The following is a 15261-nucleotide window of genomic DNA, read 5'->3' on the forward strand; positions in this document are numbered from 1 at the left end:
CCCTTTCTTTAAATACGAAAATTGTAGAAATCTCGATGAACTATTTCTTTTTGAGCACCATACTCTTTGACATCATTCAACAAACAATCAAGTTTTAACTTTGACTCCAAAAACTGAAGTCGTCGAAATGTAAAGGATTTTCTTAAAAAAAAAAAAAGGTAAAACAATTTATTTCCTCAGTTATTTACAAAAAAAAAAAAAATTTATTTACTTAAATTATTTACTTACTGGCAAAAATTGAATTATTTATTATTATTTGTAAGTAAAACATAGACTGTGAAATCGGTGCTCATAAAGTTTTTAACATTTGGTTTTTGATACATTAATTAGCAGTAATCAAAGCATACAAAGATACAGGCTTATCTAATCTGGAAATTGCAAAGAAAATTAAAAGATCTCAAAAAGTGGTTAATAATTAATTCAAGATTGGCGTTAATTATGGAGCTTACAAGGGAAGTGGTGGCAAACGTAAAATTGATAATCGTACTAAACGAGTTATTGTACGTCGTGCTGCTGCTCAGCACATGAATGCATCTCAAGTTCGTGCTGCTTTACAATTAACTGTATCTGTTCAACGTTTGAGACAAAACTTACATGAAGATTCAAACACAGTTTGGAAAAAGCGTGAACCAAAACCAAAACTTACTGCTCGTCATAAAGAAGCTAGATTACAATTTGCAAAAGAACACGTCTTGGCAAGAAGAGTGGCATCAAGTTCTCCTTAGTGATGAAAAAAAGTTCAATCTAGATGGTCCTGATGGTTATCAATATTAATGGCACGATCTTCGAAAAGAGAAAATAACTCGGATGAGTCGTAACTTTGGTGGTGGAAATGTTACGGTTTGGGGGGCTTTTTCCTTTGCTGGAAAACTTCAACTGGCATGGGTTTCAACAAAAATGAATTCACAGAACTATATTGACTTATTAGAAATAAGTTTGCTTGAACATGGTGAGGAATTGATGGGTGAAAATTTCACTTTCCAACAAGATAATGCTACTATCCATAATTCAAAGCTTACAAATGCTATGTTAAGAGAAAAAAATATTTACGTAATGGAATGGCCCTCATGTAGTCCAGATCTTAACCCAATTGAAAATCTGTGGGAATACTTTATAGAAAGGTTTATAAAAATAGTATGCAAGTTGAAAACACCTTGGACCTGAAAACTCGTATCAGAGAAGCTTGGAATGAAATATCTGTGGAAACTATCCAAAATCTTGTGACTAGTATGTTAAGTCGCATATTTGAAGTCATTAAAAATTCAGGAAGCAATACTTAATATTAAATGAACATAAAAACAAAATATTTTCTTTATTTTTTGTATATAACGTTTATGAGGCTAATTCAATTTTCTCCACAAATTGAATACTTTTAATTTTTTTTCCATTTGTAATAAACATACCAATTTTTAAACTTTTTAGTTGTAGTAGAAGATAATAAGAAATAGAGTAGATTTAGTAATTGTTTCACTGCGATTTTTGTTAAATTAGAACAAAAAATAAAGGTGAGGCTAATTCTATTTTCTCGGCTGTATGACTAAGTGTCATTAGAAATCTCTAATAGTGCGTTTCAAATCAAATTCCGTTGCGTGACGCCTAGAAAAATTATGACGCGTTTTCTTTTTTGAGGAACGAATTTTTGCTGATATTTCAAATTTACAAAACTCATATATTTGAGGGAAAGCTTCTTTTAAATAAAAAAAAAATAGTTTTAAAAGAGAAAATTCTAACTTAGATACTCTAGTTAAAAATATTATTGCAGCCAATTTAACTTTTTATACTAAACTAAATGTAAAAAATCAAATGACTGAATATGTCATGTATATGATATATGACATGCATACTATCAACTGACTGTATATATCATAAATACGAAGAAAACATATTTCAAAAATATGCAGATTTTAAATTAACGAACTTCATTCTTTTTATTCGACTAAATATTTACTTGTTACCAATAATGCCGTGCAATCCACGATTTCAGTTTAAGTCTGTAAGAAAATAGAATTGGCGATGAATCATCATTTAACTTTAAAAGAATTATTATATGCTCAATTTCCAATATTCAAAAAGAATTAAAATAGTTAATAACTAGAGCGTCTGTCGGAAAATAATGGTTGGCTGATATTAAACCTGTGATTATTTAGAATTGTAAAAAACGACAAACTTTTTTTGAGTCTTTTTCAATGATGAAATAGAAATTCATCCATGATTTAAGAATCTTGATTTAAGCATCTTGTGAAAACAGAATGAAGATCTTATAGTAATACAAAATTCATAAAAACAAATCCTAAATCAACTTTTTTTTCATTCTAAAAAGACATTTAGGCTGGTTATCTTAACGATTTATATACATAAAATTGACATATTTCAAGACGATAAAAGCACAGAAATCAACAAATGGAAATTACATTTCAGTTTTAATAACCATATTCTCGAGGTCGATCTCTTTCACGGTCATAGTCATCTCGACGATTATTAACTGGGCTGCGATCACGGAAATCATCATAAACATCTCTTTGGTTTGATCGAAAACTATCACGAGCACTGACATAAGTATCAGTCATACGAGGCAATTCTGGAATAGGAAGACCTTTTAGTAATGGATGAGTAGAATCAACGTAATATCTCTCATAAATAACATAACCATCAGTAAGTCCTAACTTTCCGGCATTTGGTACTTCTCGAGAATGTACAACTTCTCTTCTTACACGTACATCAGGGTCAGGTTGCTGGCTCTGGGCGTTAATTCTTTGAAGGTCTTGCCTATTTAATTCTTGCTGTCTGTTTTGCTGCTCAGCTGCTGCTGCAGCAGCTAAGGTATTAACAGCTGAAAAAATACCTAATCCACCAAGAATATTTGGATCAACTGGTGCAGCCCCAAGTATTCCACCTAGAGGAGCATTCATTCCTACATTGGAATGTGGCCCTCGCCTGACACCCCTATCACGACGATCATCACGTCTATCACGCCTATTCTCCCTGTGATTGTCCCGTGCATCACCATTAGGTCTCTCATTTTCCCTCACTCTACCTTTACTTTTGGAAATTTCTACTGTGATCTGCTGACCTAACATTTTTGATTTGTGTAAGTCTTGAACTGCATTATTAGCATCTTCTTCCTTTGCAAAATGGACAAAAGCAAAGTTTTTGATTACAGTTAATTCATTAATTTCACCATAAGGACCAAACAACCCACGCAAATTATCTGGATTACAGTTGTCAGGAAGGTTACCGACATAAACCTTAGTAGGCATAGTAAACAAGTGAACAATCAACGAAGAGGGCGAGAATCTAGAGTAAACAATATATATAATGTGTTATTGAAAAACTCAGTTGGATTCTTCTATACGACAGAAATGAATGTGCTTAGAATGAGAAATACTTCCTTAATGTTTTTGAATCGAAAATGAAGATGAACTAGTTTTGTAAATAAAATTAACAATTAAAAAAAATTATCAAATGATAAACGATAAAATGCATTCCTAAGAATGTTCTTGTAAAAAGTAACTTTGATAAATGAAAAAACAAGTGCAAATATGAATTCACTTTTTGAATTACTTTTACCAAGAATAGACATAAATGGTGGACTTACTTAATGCAGAAAAAATGTTTTAAAGTGAAAAAATAACACTACGAAAAGACGATTACAACGACTGAAATTCAATATATTTCAATTCGCCAAACAACTGATAGGTATCAGGTGTTTATAGACAAGAGAATGATTGAGTAAACCAAACTATAAAAAATTCCTAGCACAACTAACTTGCTACCACGTCAGATAAAGTCAAGTATAACGTAATAGGATAAACTGAAGAACATATCACCATTGAAAATAGTTTCGATATGGTCTACTCGAAACTCGTAGACAGCCAACAAATAAAGCTACTCCAGGATTGCTAAATAAACAAATAAAATAGTGGTGGTATTTAGAGGACGCTACTATGCTTACTTTGTAGATTTACTTTGCAAGCACTCTGCACTTGTATTCCTAACACAATAAACTTGCAATCTTTCCACAGACAGTAATGTCTGAAAATGGTGCTTTCAGTAAACGAACTAGAAAATCCGCGTGGAATAACCTTTTTTAATGTTGGTTAGGCTTTACTTTCTAAATTAAAATTACGTAAGCAATCATGTGTCTTATTTACTTAGCAAGTGAGAGCTTTTAATGAAAGTTTGTTTTTCATAAATAAAATTTAAATCAATAGAGGCTATTCTATAATTCCTAAATCAAATCAGATGAAAAATGAAATGCGTTCTACTGATATTTGTATTGGTTTGATATAATTACTTATTAAATTTTGTTTTCACTATGGCTACCAGTAAGTCAATCATTTATTTAACGCTACATATCGTTATTTCGTTTTGCAGCAAAAAAATTCGCACTTGCTAAAATGCTAATTGTGAAGTGCTAATTTCGTTCATTTTAAAATGTTTAAAAAAAGAAACGAATCCAAAAATATAAAGTCAATATTTTCATACATATTTATGCAAATCTTTTGAAAGATACCTCACTATTTTAAAACTGTGCGGTCTTAAATAAGTTGCTGAGTAAAAAAAAAGTTTTATCTGAAACCTCATCTCCTTTTTACTCATCGATTTAATTGAAATACATCTTGTTAAACTCGTAGTTAAAGTATTGGAGCAAAGTTAGTATCTTTAATATATTAAACTTTTTTTTTAAAAAAAAAATGTCATGTATCTTTCATTTTTCAAGTACAATTTGGATAAAAAGTTCTTAATTCTAAGATAAAAAGTTCCTAAGCTAAATGACTTGTAAGTAAGTATTTTTTCTTATAATTATTCGGTTGGTATACTTATGTTGTTTTAACGTTGATATTTGCATGAAACGTAGTTTCAAAATTGATTATTCAAGTAATGTTAAAATAATGTAATTGTATTGACAGAAATATTTTATGAATAAGAAGCTTAAAGTTGGTTTTGAATGCAAGTTCAATTAAATAAAGAAAATTCAGCTGGGAAGTTATTCTTTTTTAATTTTTTAAATTATTCTTTTTTATAACTATTTCATATTCAACAAGTGTTTAATCTTGTTTTTATCAAGATTAGTGTGCAGTGAGTGAAAGTATCTGTTTACAAGAGGATCTCTTTAAAAATACTTGAGAAGTTCTTCATGGTTTAAGAAAATATAATTTTATATTTAAGGACCTACTATTATTAAATGTTATATATATATATATATATATATATATATATATATATATATATATATATATATATATATATATATATATATCATAATGAAAATTGAACAAAAATTAATCATTATCAACAATAGATAATGATGATAAAATTGTATTTAACTCAAAACAAAAAAGTTTGGAATTAATAATACTGAGCTTGCACCAGTTATTAGCAGCATGGTCAGTAAGGCATTGTTGTACAATTTATCTATAGTTTATTTAATTTATGAAAGAAAGTATTAGATATTTTGGTAGCAGAAGAGCATCACTTACTAAAAGATAAAATTATGTTGCTTCAAACTCCTACAACAGTCATTATTGATAACAAGTGTGTAGGTTCAATAGCCTATTTTATGTAGAATCAAAAATGAACTATCTTCTATTAGTGAAAAATATGGTTGGCTTCTTAAATATTATAAAAAATTTCAGCATGGTGGCATAGTATTTTGGAGTAGAAAATATAATGTAGTTGTTAAAGAATATGTGTGTAATCCACTAATAGAAACATTTAACAAAGGTGCATCAAAAACAATAAGCAATATGTGAAATTTGAAAAGTTATACGTATGTGGAATGTGGGCTTATGAAAGTCCTATTGTACAAGAAATGAGAATAAAATAAGAAGTTTGATCAATTACCTCTCACTATATTTATTCAAGAATTTTTTTTAGAGAATATGCTCATAGTATGGCTTGGAGTTGTAATATCTCTTTTGAACTTCTCAAGGAAATATCCTAGAGACATGTATATCACAGACACAACTAAAATATATTTCAAATTTTTTTCTTAAAAATGAAAGTTTCTGGTAGTTTTGCAATCCAACTTTGCCCATTGATTAAGGTTGAAAAGTGAATCTTATTAATGCCTGCTAAATATTGGCACAATTGTTCTAAGAAGTGTGTTAATGAGAATTATGTTAGAGAATTTTTTGTTGCCTTGATAGTTCGGAAATTTAAAAAAAAAAGAGATTTTGACTCACCTTTTTTTGACTATGCAAGAAAGGTTGTGTTTTTCTTTTCTGGAAAATACACTGAGTTTCATGGTAGCAATTTTAATAATGTGAATGGCTAACTTCATCTTAATGATGATCTCACGTTTTATTGACTATTTTTTAAAAGTGATCTTTTAAAAATGCAAGCAATCCTCAATGTCGGGTAGTTAAAGAATCTTAATAATATGGAAAAGTGCACAGCCCTCTAAAGAATATTCATTTGAGTCTTTTGACTGTAATTGCTGCTTTAACTTGGATTGCTACTTTTTAACTTGGACTGTTTTCATTAAGGAAAAAAGTGGATAATAAAATTATTTGATGTGAGCAATAAGATTCAGGTGAATAATTTGTTTTAAACCCAGTACTCTTCAAAAACTTTAAATGTAGTATCTTATACTTTTAAGTAAGCGTTGACATTTTTATTTTCTATTATTTATAAACAATAAATGATAACAAATAAACTAAAAACTTCTACAATCAGTCATTTGAAACAAATCAAGTTTAACATAATTTAGTATACAAGATTTCAGAAAAAAACTTGTAGTACCTCACATATACATGTATGCATGTATGCATGTATGTATGTATGTATGTATGTATGTATGTATGTATGTATGTATGTATGTATGTATGTATGTATGTATGTATGTATGTGTATATATGTATATATGCATATATATATGCATATATATGCACATATATATAATTTTCCTGTTACAAACTAATTTAATTTGTTTAGTTATAAGTTAATTATAACATTTTCAGTTTCTATCTGAAAGTTTTTTTAGATTGAAAGTAAATTAAAAAGCCTTTTTTTTTTACAAGGCTCAGTTCTTAAAGATATTGATGAAGTAATGCACCATTTTTACCAAGAGATTCATAATGTATAGGTATCTTTTACTTTTTTTTAAATAAATTTTTAGATTGAATTTTGAATAATGTTTGTATTTCCAATGCATTTTTCATTTTTTAATTGTTTATAAACATCACAAAAACATGAGCCTCTTAACAAATAGGATTTATAGTTTTTATTGCATAATAGCTTAACATATATTAAATATTTATTTGTATTAAATATTTACAAAATAACTTTCTAAGAAATGAAATATTAATTTTCTGTAAGTTATTTTAATAACTAAATAGTTTATTGGGTTGATTAACTTTTCTAAATCTTAATGCTTTCAACAGTAATATATATTATATTGGATTAATGTTTAACTTCTAAAAATTACACATAATGTGCAGTCAAAAATGAAAATTTTTACAAAAACAACGATTTTTAGGGATTTTATAGTTTAAAAAAACTCATGTAAAAGAAGTTTCAGCTGAGTACTTCTAATTAAATAGATTAATTTAACTTTGAAAATTGTATTGTGAATATGGAATAATGGACACATTTCACCGTCCTTTTTCTCCCTAGGTTCCATTTGAATCCAGACCTCTCTTAATGATGAGTAAAAAAAAATGTTTAAGTTAAATATCGCGCAAGAAAAATTTGTAATTTTGTTATATATATTTCTAAAATTTGTATTTTAGAAATTAGAAACTCAGAATGTGTCCTTGGATCGTAATGTGCTATTACTTTTTTATTATAGTTTTCATTTTTTAGAATACCTTTTTCTTTTAGATGATAAATGGCGATCAAAACTGTTCAACCAAAACTGATGAAAAACTTCTCAGAAATATTTTTTCTTGAATGTTGGGAATCAGATACATGGCGCTTTAAATTCCAACATTAGTCTGACATCATTTTGATATCTCATCTTCCTCGGTATCGTCCATGCATTACTTTGATGTCCTGGTGAAATCTTTCAAATTGTTCATCACTAAAAAACTAACGTAATAGTGCAACTCTAAAGAGCACTTATTGCGGGCTGTCAAAATAAATTAGAAAGTGCAATAGTAACAGTGGCCAGCTATATGTGCTATCTGAAATACAAAACGAAAGACGATTAGAAATGTAACGGTTAGAAATGTAACGGTTAGAAAGGTTTTGTATAAATGACGGGCCGTCGATTATTATAGATTGCAACAAAATATTCATTTTTTTATTTGTGTGCGTTTATGTAAATTCTTGCAAACAATAGGATTTTCTAACTATTATATTCTTTAAAAGTCGGCTCACACTTAATTATATGCAGCGATAAGATTCAAGAGTATCATGGATATAAAAAACTTAGCTTAATATCCATGGTACTCATGATTTTTTTTCAGGTGTTTAATATGGTGTTTGTCAGTTGTATCTAACACAGGTCTCATAGAAAGTTTCCATTATCAATTGGTTGCCGCAAAAAAAAAAATTGAATAAAAGGGAATTATTTTTTTATAACTATTCTTAACTCGTCGTCTTTTTCTTAACTATGTATATTTATAAAAAATTTTACCTCAAAATTTAACACTCTAACTGTCCTGCCATTGACAGAAACTTTTTTTTTAGTTATCTTGTACATGGTCTTTTAGTTATCTTTTAGTTACCTTGTACCCTTCTTAAATAAGATTGAAATATATCATATATAAGAATATGCTTGAATACAGAAAATGTTTTATTCTGAATATATCTTTAGGAAGAAGGTATGTTGTGCAAACACTTTTATCGGTTTTTTTTTTTGTTGTTGTTTTCTTGTTTTGTTTTTTTTGTTTTCAAATTTTTTTCCTCTTTCAATTTTTCCTCGTTTTGAAGTCATCATTTGGCGTAATGAATTTGAACAGTTGTTCAAGTTCATCAAAGCTTCTCTAATTTTGTTTAACAGACGTTTAAATCAAATGTATAGGACTTAAAAAAAACTTTGATTTTCAATAGTTTTATTGGCACAAAAATAAAAAAGACGTTAAAAATTCGGACGTTCGAATGTTTTGAAATGATTGTCTATTAGAAAAGCAGTTAATTAAATTTTTTGTTAATTAAAGATAAAAGCGCTGTCTAACCAATGGCAAAAAATATAATTCTGATTGGTTACATTTAAATAATGGCACTTAGACTACTTTATTTATTTAAATTTTGTTACCATGGTTAATAAAAGTACATTTTTTAAACTGTCTTTATCCTTTTAAAAAGGGATGTAGCATCCACTTTCCTAAATTTTCAGTAAAAAAAACAATTGTTTTTAAAATTGGTAAATAGCTTTAAAACAAAATCATTTTCGACAAAATATACGTTTGTTATCTTTCGTTAGATCAGGTTATTTGTTTGGATGACTTGAAACCTTGCTTTTCTTTCAATTTTAAACTTTACTGAAACGTTGAGAAAAATGCTTGCTGTTCAAAGGAAGGGTCCAACTAAAGATATATCAAACTATAAGTGCCAAACAGGCCTCTCAAGAAGATGAGTAAGGTCTGGACAATTTACTCTCTGTGGAGTCTAGGGCATGTTGCAAAGAGCAAGGTAGCTTTCCGGTCGTCACCCCCTCTGAAAAACAGTCTTTTTTAAACTTTGTTTTTTTGCGTGTGACAAAGAAAAGGTTTATAAAAATTCACTTTTGTACAAAAGCATACAAAGTAATCATCAAAAGTTTTGTAAAAAAAAATAATTTTTTTTTTAATTGCTTTAATTGGTAGACCCTTACGCAGCATGAATCGCAGGACAAAATACCTACCAGCCCTTCCCCCACCCCTACCCCTCTTTCGACAACCATGGTGCCAAAAGCTTTGTTAACTGTACCTAATCCTGATTAGAATCTCTTAAATGATTAAACACCATCTATCTTATCGTTATATAACAACAATAACAAAAGTTGGCTAAAGATTTAATCTAAGATTAAAATTTACAATACCGAAAATAGCAAATATATAAATAATCAAATAAGAGGCATTTGAAAACCGTCTGAAGTTACGACTAATTTGCAGAACTCAAAGTATATTTCACCTCATTGGAGATGATTTACCGTGAGTAATTTTTTAAAGTTACAGAGCCATCTCTATCAAAACCAAGACTCGAGCCTGGGTTTTTCTGTTTTATTATTGTAAGGGGCGGCGTTTCTTTTGTTAAAATAAATGATTAAATTGATATTATATATGGTTCATGCTTTGTCATGATGATGATGTCATGATTGGTTCATGTTTTGTTTGTATGATGATATAAGGAATTAGGTATTTAGGGAGGTGTAAGTCTGCGGTTATGTGGAAGGGGTATTTGGAAGGTTTGGATCGAGGATGATGGTCTGGGGATTACTTGGTTAGGAAAGGGCAAGGTTTGTGGATATTTTGGTTAGGAATGGGCAAGGTTTGTGGATATTTTGGTTAGGAATGGGCAAGGTTTAATCTAAAAGGGTAAGGTTGTGTTTGCTGTCCTCAGTATATTCTATTTATACAATAAACTCAACAAACGTTCTATTAGTTTGTATTGGTCAGCACTTTTTTGTTCATTAGGTTTATATAAATACAAGTAATACTCTCTTACTCTGCTTGCGGTGTTCGATCTTAAAAACCATCTTTGAACTCAACTCCTTTTTAGCTCTTCTAGCTTTAAACAAATATCTATCTTCTTTTTTTTTTTTTTTTTTTTTTTAATTAAAAAAAGCGAAACTCCTGCTTACTTTTCTTCAATCAATTTTTCTTCTGACTTCTATTTACTTTTTTACTTCTTCTGTTTTATCAACAATTTCAAGTTCTTCGATAATAAAAATTCCTCTAAAAATTCTTCTTAAAAATCTTTCTTAAAAACTCTGACTTCTCTTTTTCGTTTATTCAAGAAGCCCTTTTATGCTTCTTCATTTCATGAGAAGTCCTTCTTCTTACTCCTTTCTGTTTATTTCAGAAGACCTTCGTAACTCTATTTTTGAGCTTCTATAGCTCTCGATTATTATTTGTTTCGTTGCTATATCTGTTCATCATTAATTTACTTGACAGGTAAATAAGTCTCTGCGTGTACGTCTTTTCCTAATCGCTTCTTTTTAATTTTCTTCATTACGCTTTATCGTGTTAACGTTTATTTATGTGGCTGGATGAATAAGTCTGTGTATGTACTCTGTATGTATTCTGTTTGTACTTTATCTTTTCTCTATTTTTATCTTTTCTCCCTCCTCACATTTTTTTAAAGAAAGAGCTTTTAAAACTGATACTATGCATGTAAACTTGGCGTACCCTATAGTGTCAGTTAAAGTGTGTTATGCAGATTTAATCATTATAGGGAAAGCGCTTATGTATTTGATAAAATGGCTATTGAATCTTTGCTTTATATGGCTGCATGCTACCGGCATACAAGATTATTGATATATTTTATAATTATCAGCCTTATTCGTAAACCGCTTGAAGTTTTTAGGTCTTTTGTTATTGTAATTCTTTGTAATCTTATTCTTTTTTTATAACAGTAATTTAAAAATAGCGCAAAAGAAACCTATTAACCTATTATTTAACACTTTATATAGTTATGTTATACCTTACATAGTTATAAAATGTGTAAATTCAAAAAAATTTTTAACAATGCGTAAATTAAATTTACAAATTGTATAACTATATATAATAATAAAATTTACTGTTTAACTAAATGAGAGTTGCCTTTCCTATTAACCACTATCAGAGGTAGAATTTTCAATACCAGAATGGTCTTGAAGTGTTAACAATTGCATTTCTGCTTTAGACAATAATTGAAAAACTTCCTAATCAAATGATTGCTTTTTACAAGTGTCGATGTTGATTTATATAACGAGAAAATAAACTGACAAAATTACTATACAATTAAGCAAACCTGTCTTGCTTTTTCGCGAGAACGTTTTTCTCGTTAAGTGGGTAAGGTTCATTTACTATCACGAGTAAATTTCAACAAATTTTTCGGTCTTTTTTATGCTCGCAAAAGGCGTTTCTGTTTATTACATGTCTGCAAGACACAGTTTTTATATTGCTTGAGCAGCATCTGTTTTGCCAGGCTATATCTTGAAGACAGGCTATCGGAAGCTTATAGTAAAGTTGCTCTGTTTCCACTTCGGTTAGTTTTTAAGCATTCAACTAAGTTAAGCTTTTTAAACGTGTATTAAAATTGCTAGGTTTTTTTTTTTTTGTGATGTTTTTTGGCATCAAAAGTTCTCTTCATAAAATCTTTACGATGATCCAAATTTATTTGAATTTATTTACAAAGCTTCCCTTCCATCCCACTTATTGCTACGTATAAACATCTTAAAGTTGCCTACTATAAAACATTTTTTTCTACATTAAGAATGCTTAAAAAGTTCTCAGTATTGGATACAATATTTAGTACATTTCACTATATGCTATATAGCAGATGTATAATCATAAACATTATGATATATATTATAGTGTATATTATGGCATATTAACTATGTGCATTTACAAATATTTAAAAATTGACAAATAGAAGATTTATTGTAATTAAAGTTATGATCAGACCTTATATATTGTATCCTGCATTTACAAATAAGTCGAATTCGTGTTACTACGGAGTAATGTGTTAGGGATCTGCGTATTTAGTTGTTTTATTTTTCCATCGTCATCTTCAAAAAGGTATTTTTCTGAACATCTTTCCATAAAAACTCTTTTTTTTCTTTCAGTATAAGGTAAGTATGGGTATTAAGGCCCACCTTTGTCGAATGCGCGGTAAAGAAATGCTGATTTTTTTTTTGCTGCTAGTGATAAAACAAGATAACTCTAATATTTTAATGTTGAAAAAAAGTTTCACAATTTATTTTTTCCCTAACTTTGGATTAGTGGGCCTTATTACCCGCCGGGCCTTAATACCCATACTTACCTTATAGCTGATTGACAGTAGGGAAGACCGGGGAGCGAGCTGCAACACAATTTAAAAAACTATATTTCTAACAATTTTGATTTTTTTAGAAAATTTTTCAGGGTAATAAAATAGATCTTAATTACGCATTAATCTATTATTGATAGTTATAACATAAGACCATGGCCGCCGAGAGAGGGGGGGTGGACGGGGAAGATTCCCGGGGCCCCGTGTGTGTACAAACAATTTTTTAAAGTAATTTTTAAAATATGTAAATAGTTTTGACTTTTAAAGGATTTAATTAACTTTTATTTTTCATTTACAATGACCAGAGCACGCTTCTTTTGGTCCTGAGTATGCAATTGATCATAATGAGGGCCCCTTAAGAAAACTTCCCCGGGGCCCGAAATTTCTCTCGGCGGCCATGCATAAGACTTAGTTGTCCTGCGATAGTGAAAATAAAATGAAAAATAAAAAAATGCTGTTGATCATGCTCCTCAGCAAGTTTTAATAGTGAACAGGGCAAGTTGTAACACAACACTATAAAAACGTAAACCTTGCAAAGTCCTAAGAAAAAAATTATTGATTAGTCTATAGCTTGAGTTGTTTCACATAAATCTTTAACCTCAGGAATAAACTTTAAGAGAAAATTACTGGAAACTTCTGCATAAAAAGTTATATTTAATATTATAAGAAAATTAATTCGAACTCTATGTAAACAACTTTTTTATATATATAATTTCGTCCATTATTGTAATAAGAATTTGTTATAAATAACAAAAAAATAACCAGAAAAGTGCGTAAAATCAATCAAACTCACAGTTTTACTGTGGTTTAACTTACAACAATGTCACCCGGTAGACATCATGATCTTAAATCTTTTATGTTAGAAAAAGGTTGTTTTTTTTTACTTCTCATAATTTTAGTGTTTTCAAATACTTTTTAATTCATAATAAAACCGAAAAAAATTTCAAAACGCAACTTAGAACTTTATTTCGAAAAAAAATTTATTATAAATAACTTTTGCAATTTTTAATTTATTATTCTCCTTTACAGCAGACGTCATAATGGCTATATGATGTAAAAATATTCGGGAATAAAAGACAAAAATTCCATTAAATGGCGCTGTGTAACTTGCTACGTCTCCCTTATTTAAAATATAGTTCAAACTTAATTTTCATGAAATCTTATTTTAAAAATTAGGCATCTTTAAAACACAATAGTTTAATTTTTTGAAAACCACTCGACGAATTTGACAAAATTGACCAACGGTCGAGTAGTTGGATAGCCCTGTTTCTTTAAAATGGATCAAATAAAGTTATGAAGAATCAGGGTGATTCTTGTTAAAGTTTATTTTTTGTTTACTTCGGTGGGTTACTAATCAACACAGTCAATAGTTCGCCTGAACGTTATTTTCTGCACGAGGTTTTTTTGTCTTATCTTTAGCGCACTTCGTGATTTAGCGACACGGAAACGGGTTTGTTACATAATTTAACGGTTTGTTGAACTTGTTAATATTTATTGCAAAATGATATTAGCAAAAAAAAAAAATCAGTAAAAGTAATCTAAAAAAGTAATAATGAAAGAAAGCTCAGTTATTACTGAGGTGAAAACTCCCGTAACAGATAGGTTTTTTTTAGCGTGGTATGGCTCCCTCCCTCTTTATTTTATTCTATTTTATTTTTTTATTTTTGGTGCCATGATCTCAGCCAATAATTTGATTTAAAATTTATCGAAAAATTGAATAGTTTAAAAATTTTTTTTTTTGAGACAAGAAAACTTTAACTGCTTTGAATGAGAGAAAGAGAAGAAATATAATTTCTTTATTCTTAACATTTTCGTGAACTGCTTGCTCTTATATTAACGAGTTTCAATCCAAAACCTCAAAGACTTGGGAACGAAAATCGAGTTCTGAACTCGTTTTTGATCAAAACATAAATTTATCCACGATGTAGTTAAATAGAACTTACAGGATTTAAAAAATATGCAAATTTTTGAAAACATTTGATTGTAAAGTTGGAAAAAAACAATTTTTAAAAATGTTTAAAACCACTTTATTTACTATTTATCATTAAAGGTTTTTTTTTTTTTTTTTTTTTTTTTTTACCTTAATGCAACTAAATTTTCTTACTCACGTTTTATTTTCTGTGGGATGTCCAATAAAAGATTGTTCACGTTTATTTCCAAAAAATTTCACATTTGATATTTTAAAAAATCTCAAATAAACAATTCTTTTTCCTTTTATGACATCCATACAAAAAATGAAGAAATTTCGCGGTAAGAAATCTTTTAATTAACAGAAAAAGGGCAGGAGCAAACTGGAGGTGTGTTGAGACGTCATAAATCACAAGACTCGCATTTCCAAAAGAAAAAAAATTAATATTTTAT

The 15261-nt window shown here is 29.0% G+C and overlaps 1 protein-coding gene and 1 long non-coding RNA gene across 3 annotated transcripts; one reads left to right on the forward strand and one right to left on the reverse strand.

Moving 5' to 3' along the window:
- Positions 1–1615: 1615 nt before the first annotated feature.
- Positions 1616–15144, reverse strand: LOC145193250 (uncharacterized). 2 transcript variants are annotated; one of them, XM_090065760.1, is made up of 3 exons: positions 7812–8698; positions 3953–4111; positions 1616–3294 (listed from the first exon to the last, which is right to left on the reverse strand). In XM_090065760.1, the coding sequence occupies exon 3, from the start codon at positions 3255–3257 to the stop codon at positions 2421–2423; it is 837 nt and encodes a 278-aa protein (XP_089921886.1). In that variant the 5' UTR covers positions 3258–3294; positions 3953–4111; positions 7812–8698; the 3' UTR covers positions 1616–2420. The 2 variants fall into 2 exon arrangements, with proteins under 2 accessions (XP_089921886.1, XP_089921885.1); XM_090065759.1 differs by lacking the exons at positions 3953–4111; positions 7812–8698 and adding an exon at positions 15009–15144 and having other exon boundaries at positions 2279–3294.
- LOC149882566 (uncharacterized) lies at positions 4177–8236 on the forward strand. Its single transcript, XR_016444710.1, has 3 exons — positions 4177–4325; positions 7023–7087; positions 7825–8236. It is a non-coding gene; the product is annotated as an uncharacterized LOC149882566 (long non-coding RNA).
- Positions 15145–15261: the final 117 nt, after the last annotated feature.

Source organism: Hydra viridissima, unplaced genomic scaffold, assembly GCF_058129835.1.
Source record: "Hydra viridissima isolate aposymbiotic clone 2 unplaced genomic scaffold, HvirCarnegie_v1 scaffold_10, whole genome shotgun sequence".
Lineage (NCBI taxonomy): Eukaryota > Metazoa > Cnidaria > Hydrozoa > Anthoathecata > Hydridae > Hydra > Hydra viridissima.

Excerpts from the sequence above, each read along its gene's own strand:
- LOC145193250 (XM_090065759.1), bottom strand. The coding sequence starts at position 15,127 with ATGGATGTCATAAAAGGAAAAAGAATTGTTTATTTGAGATTTTTTAAA. Across the intron at positions 3,295-15,008 it reads CATCCCACAGAAAATAAAAC|ATTCTCGCCCTCTTCGTTGA; the intron begins GTGAGTAAGAAA and ends TGTTTACTCTAG.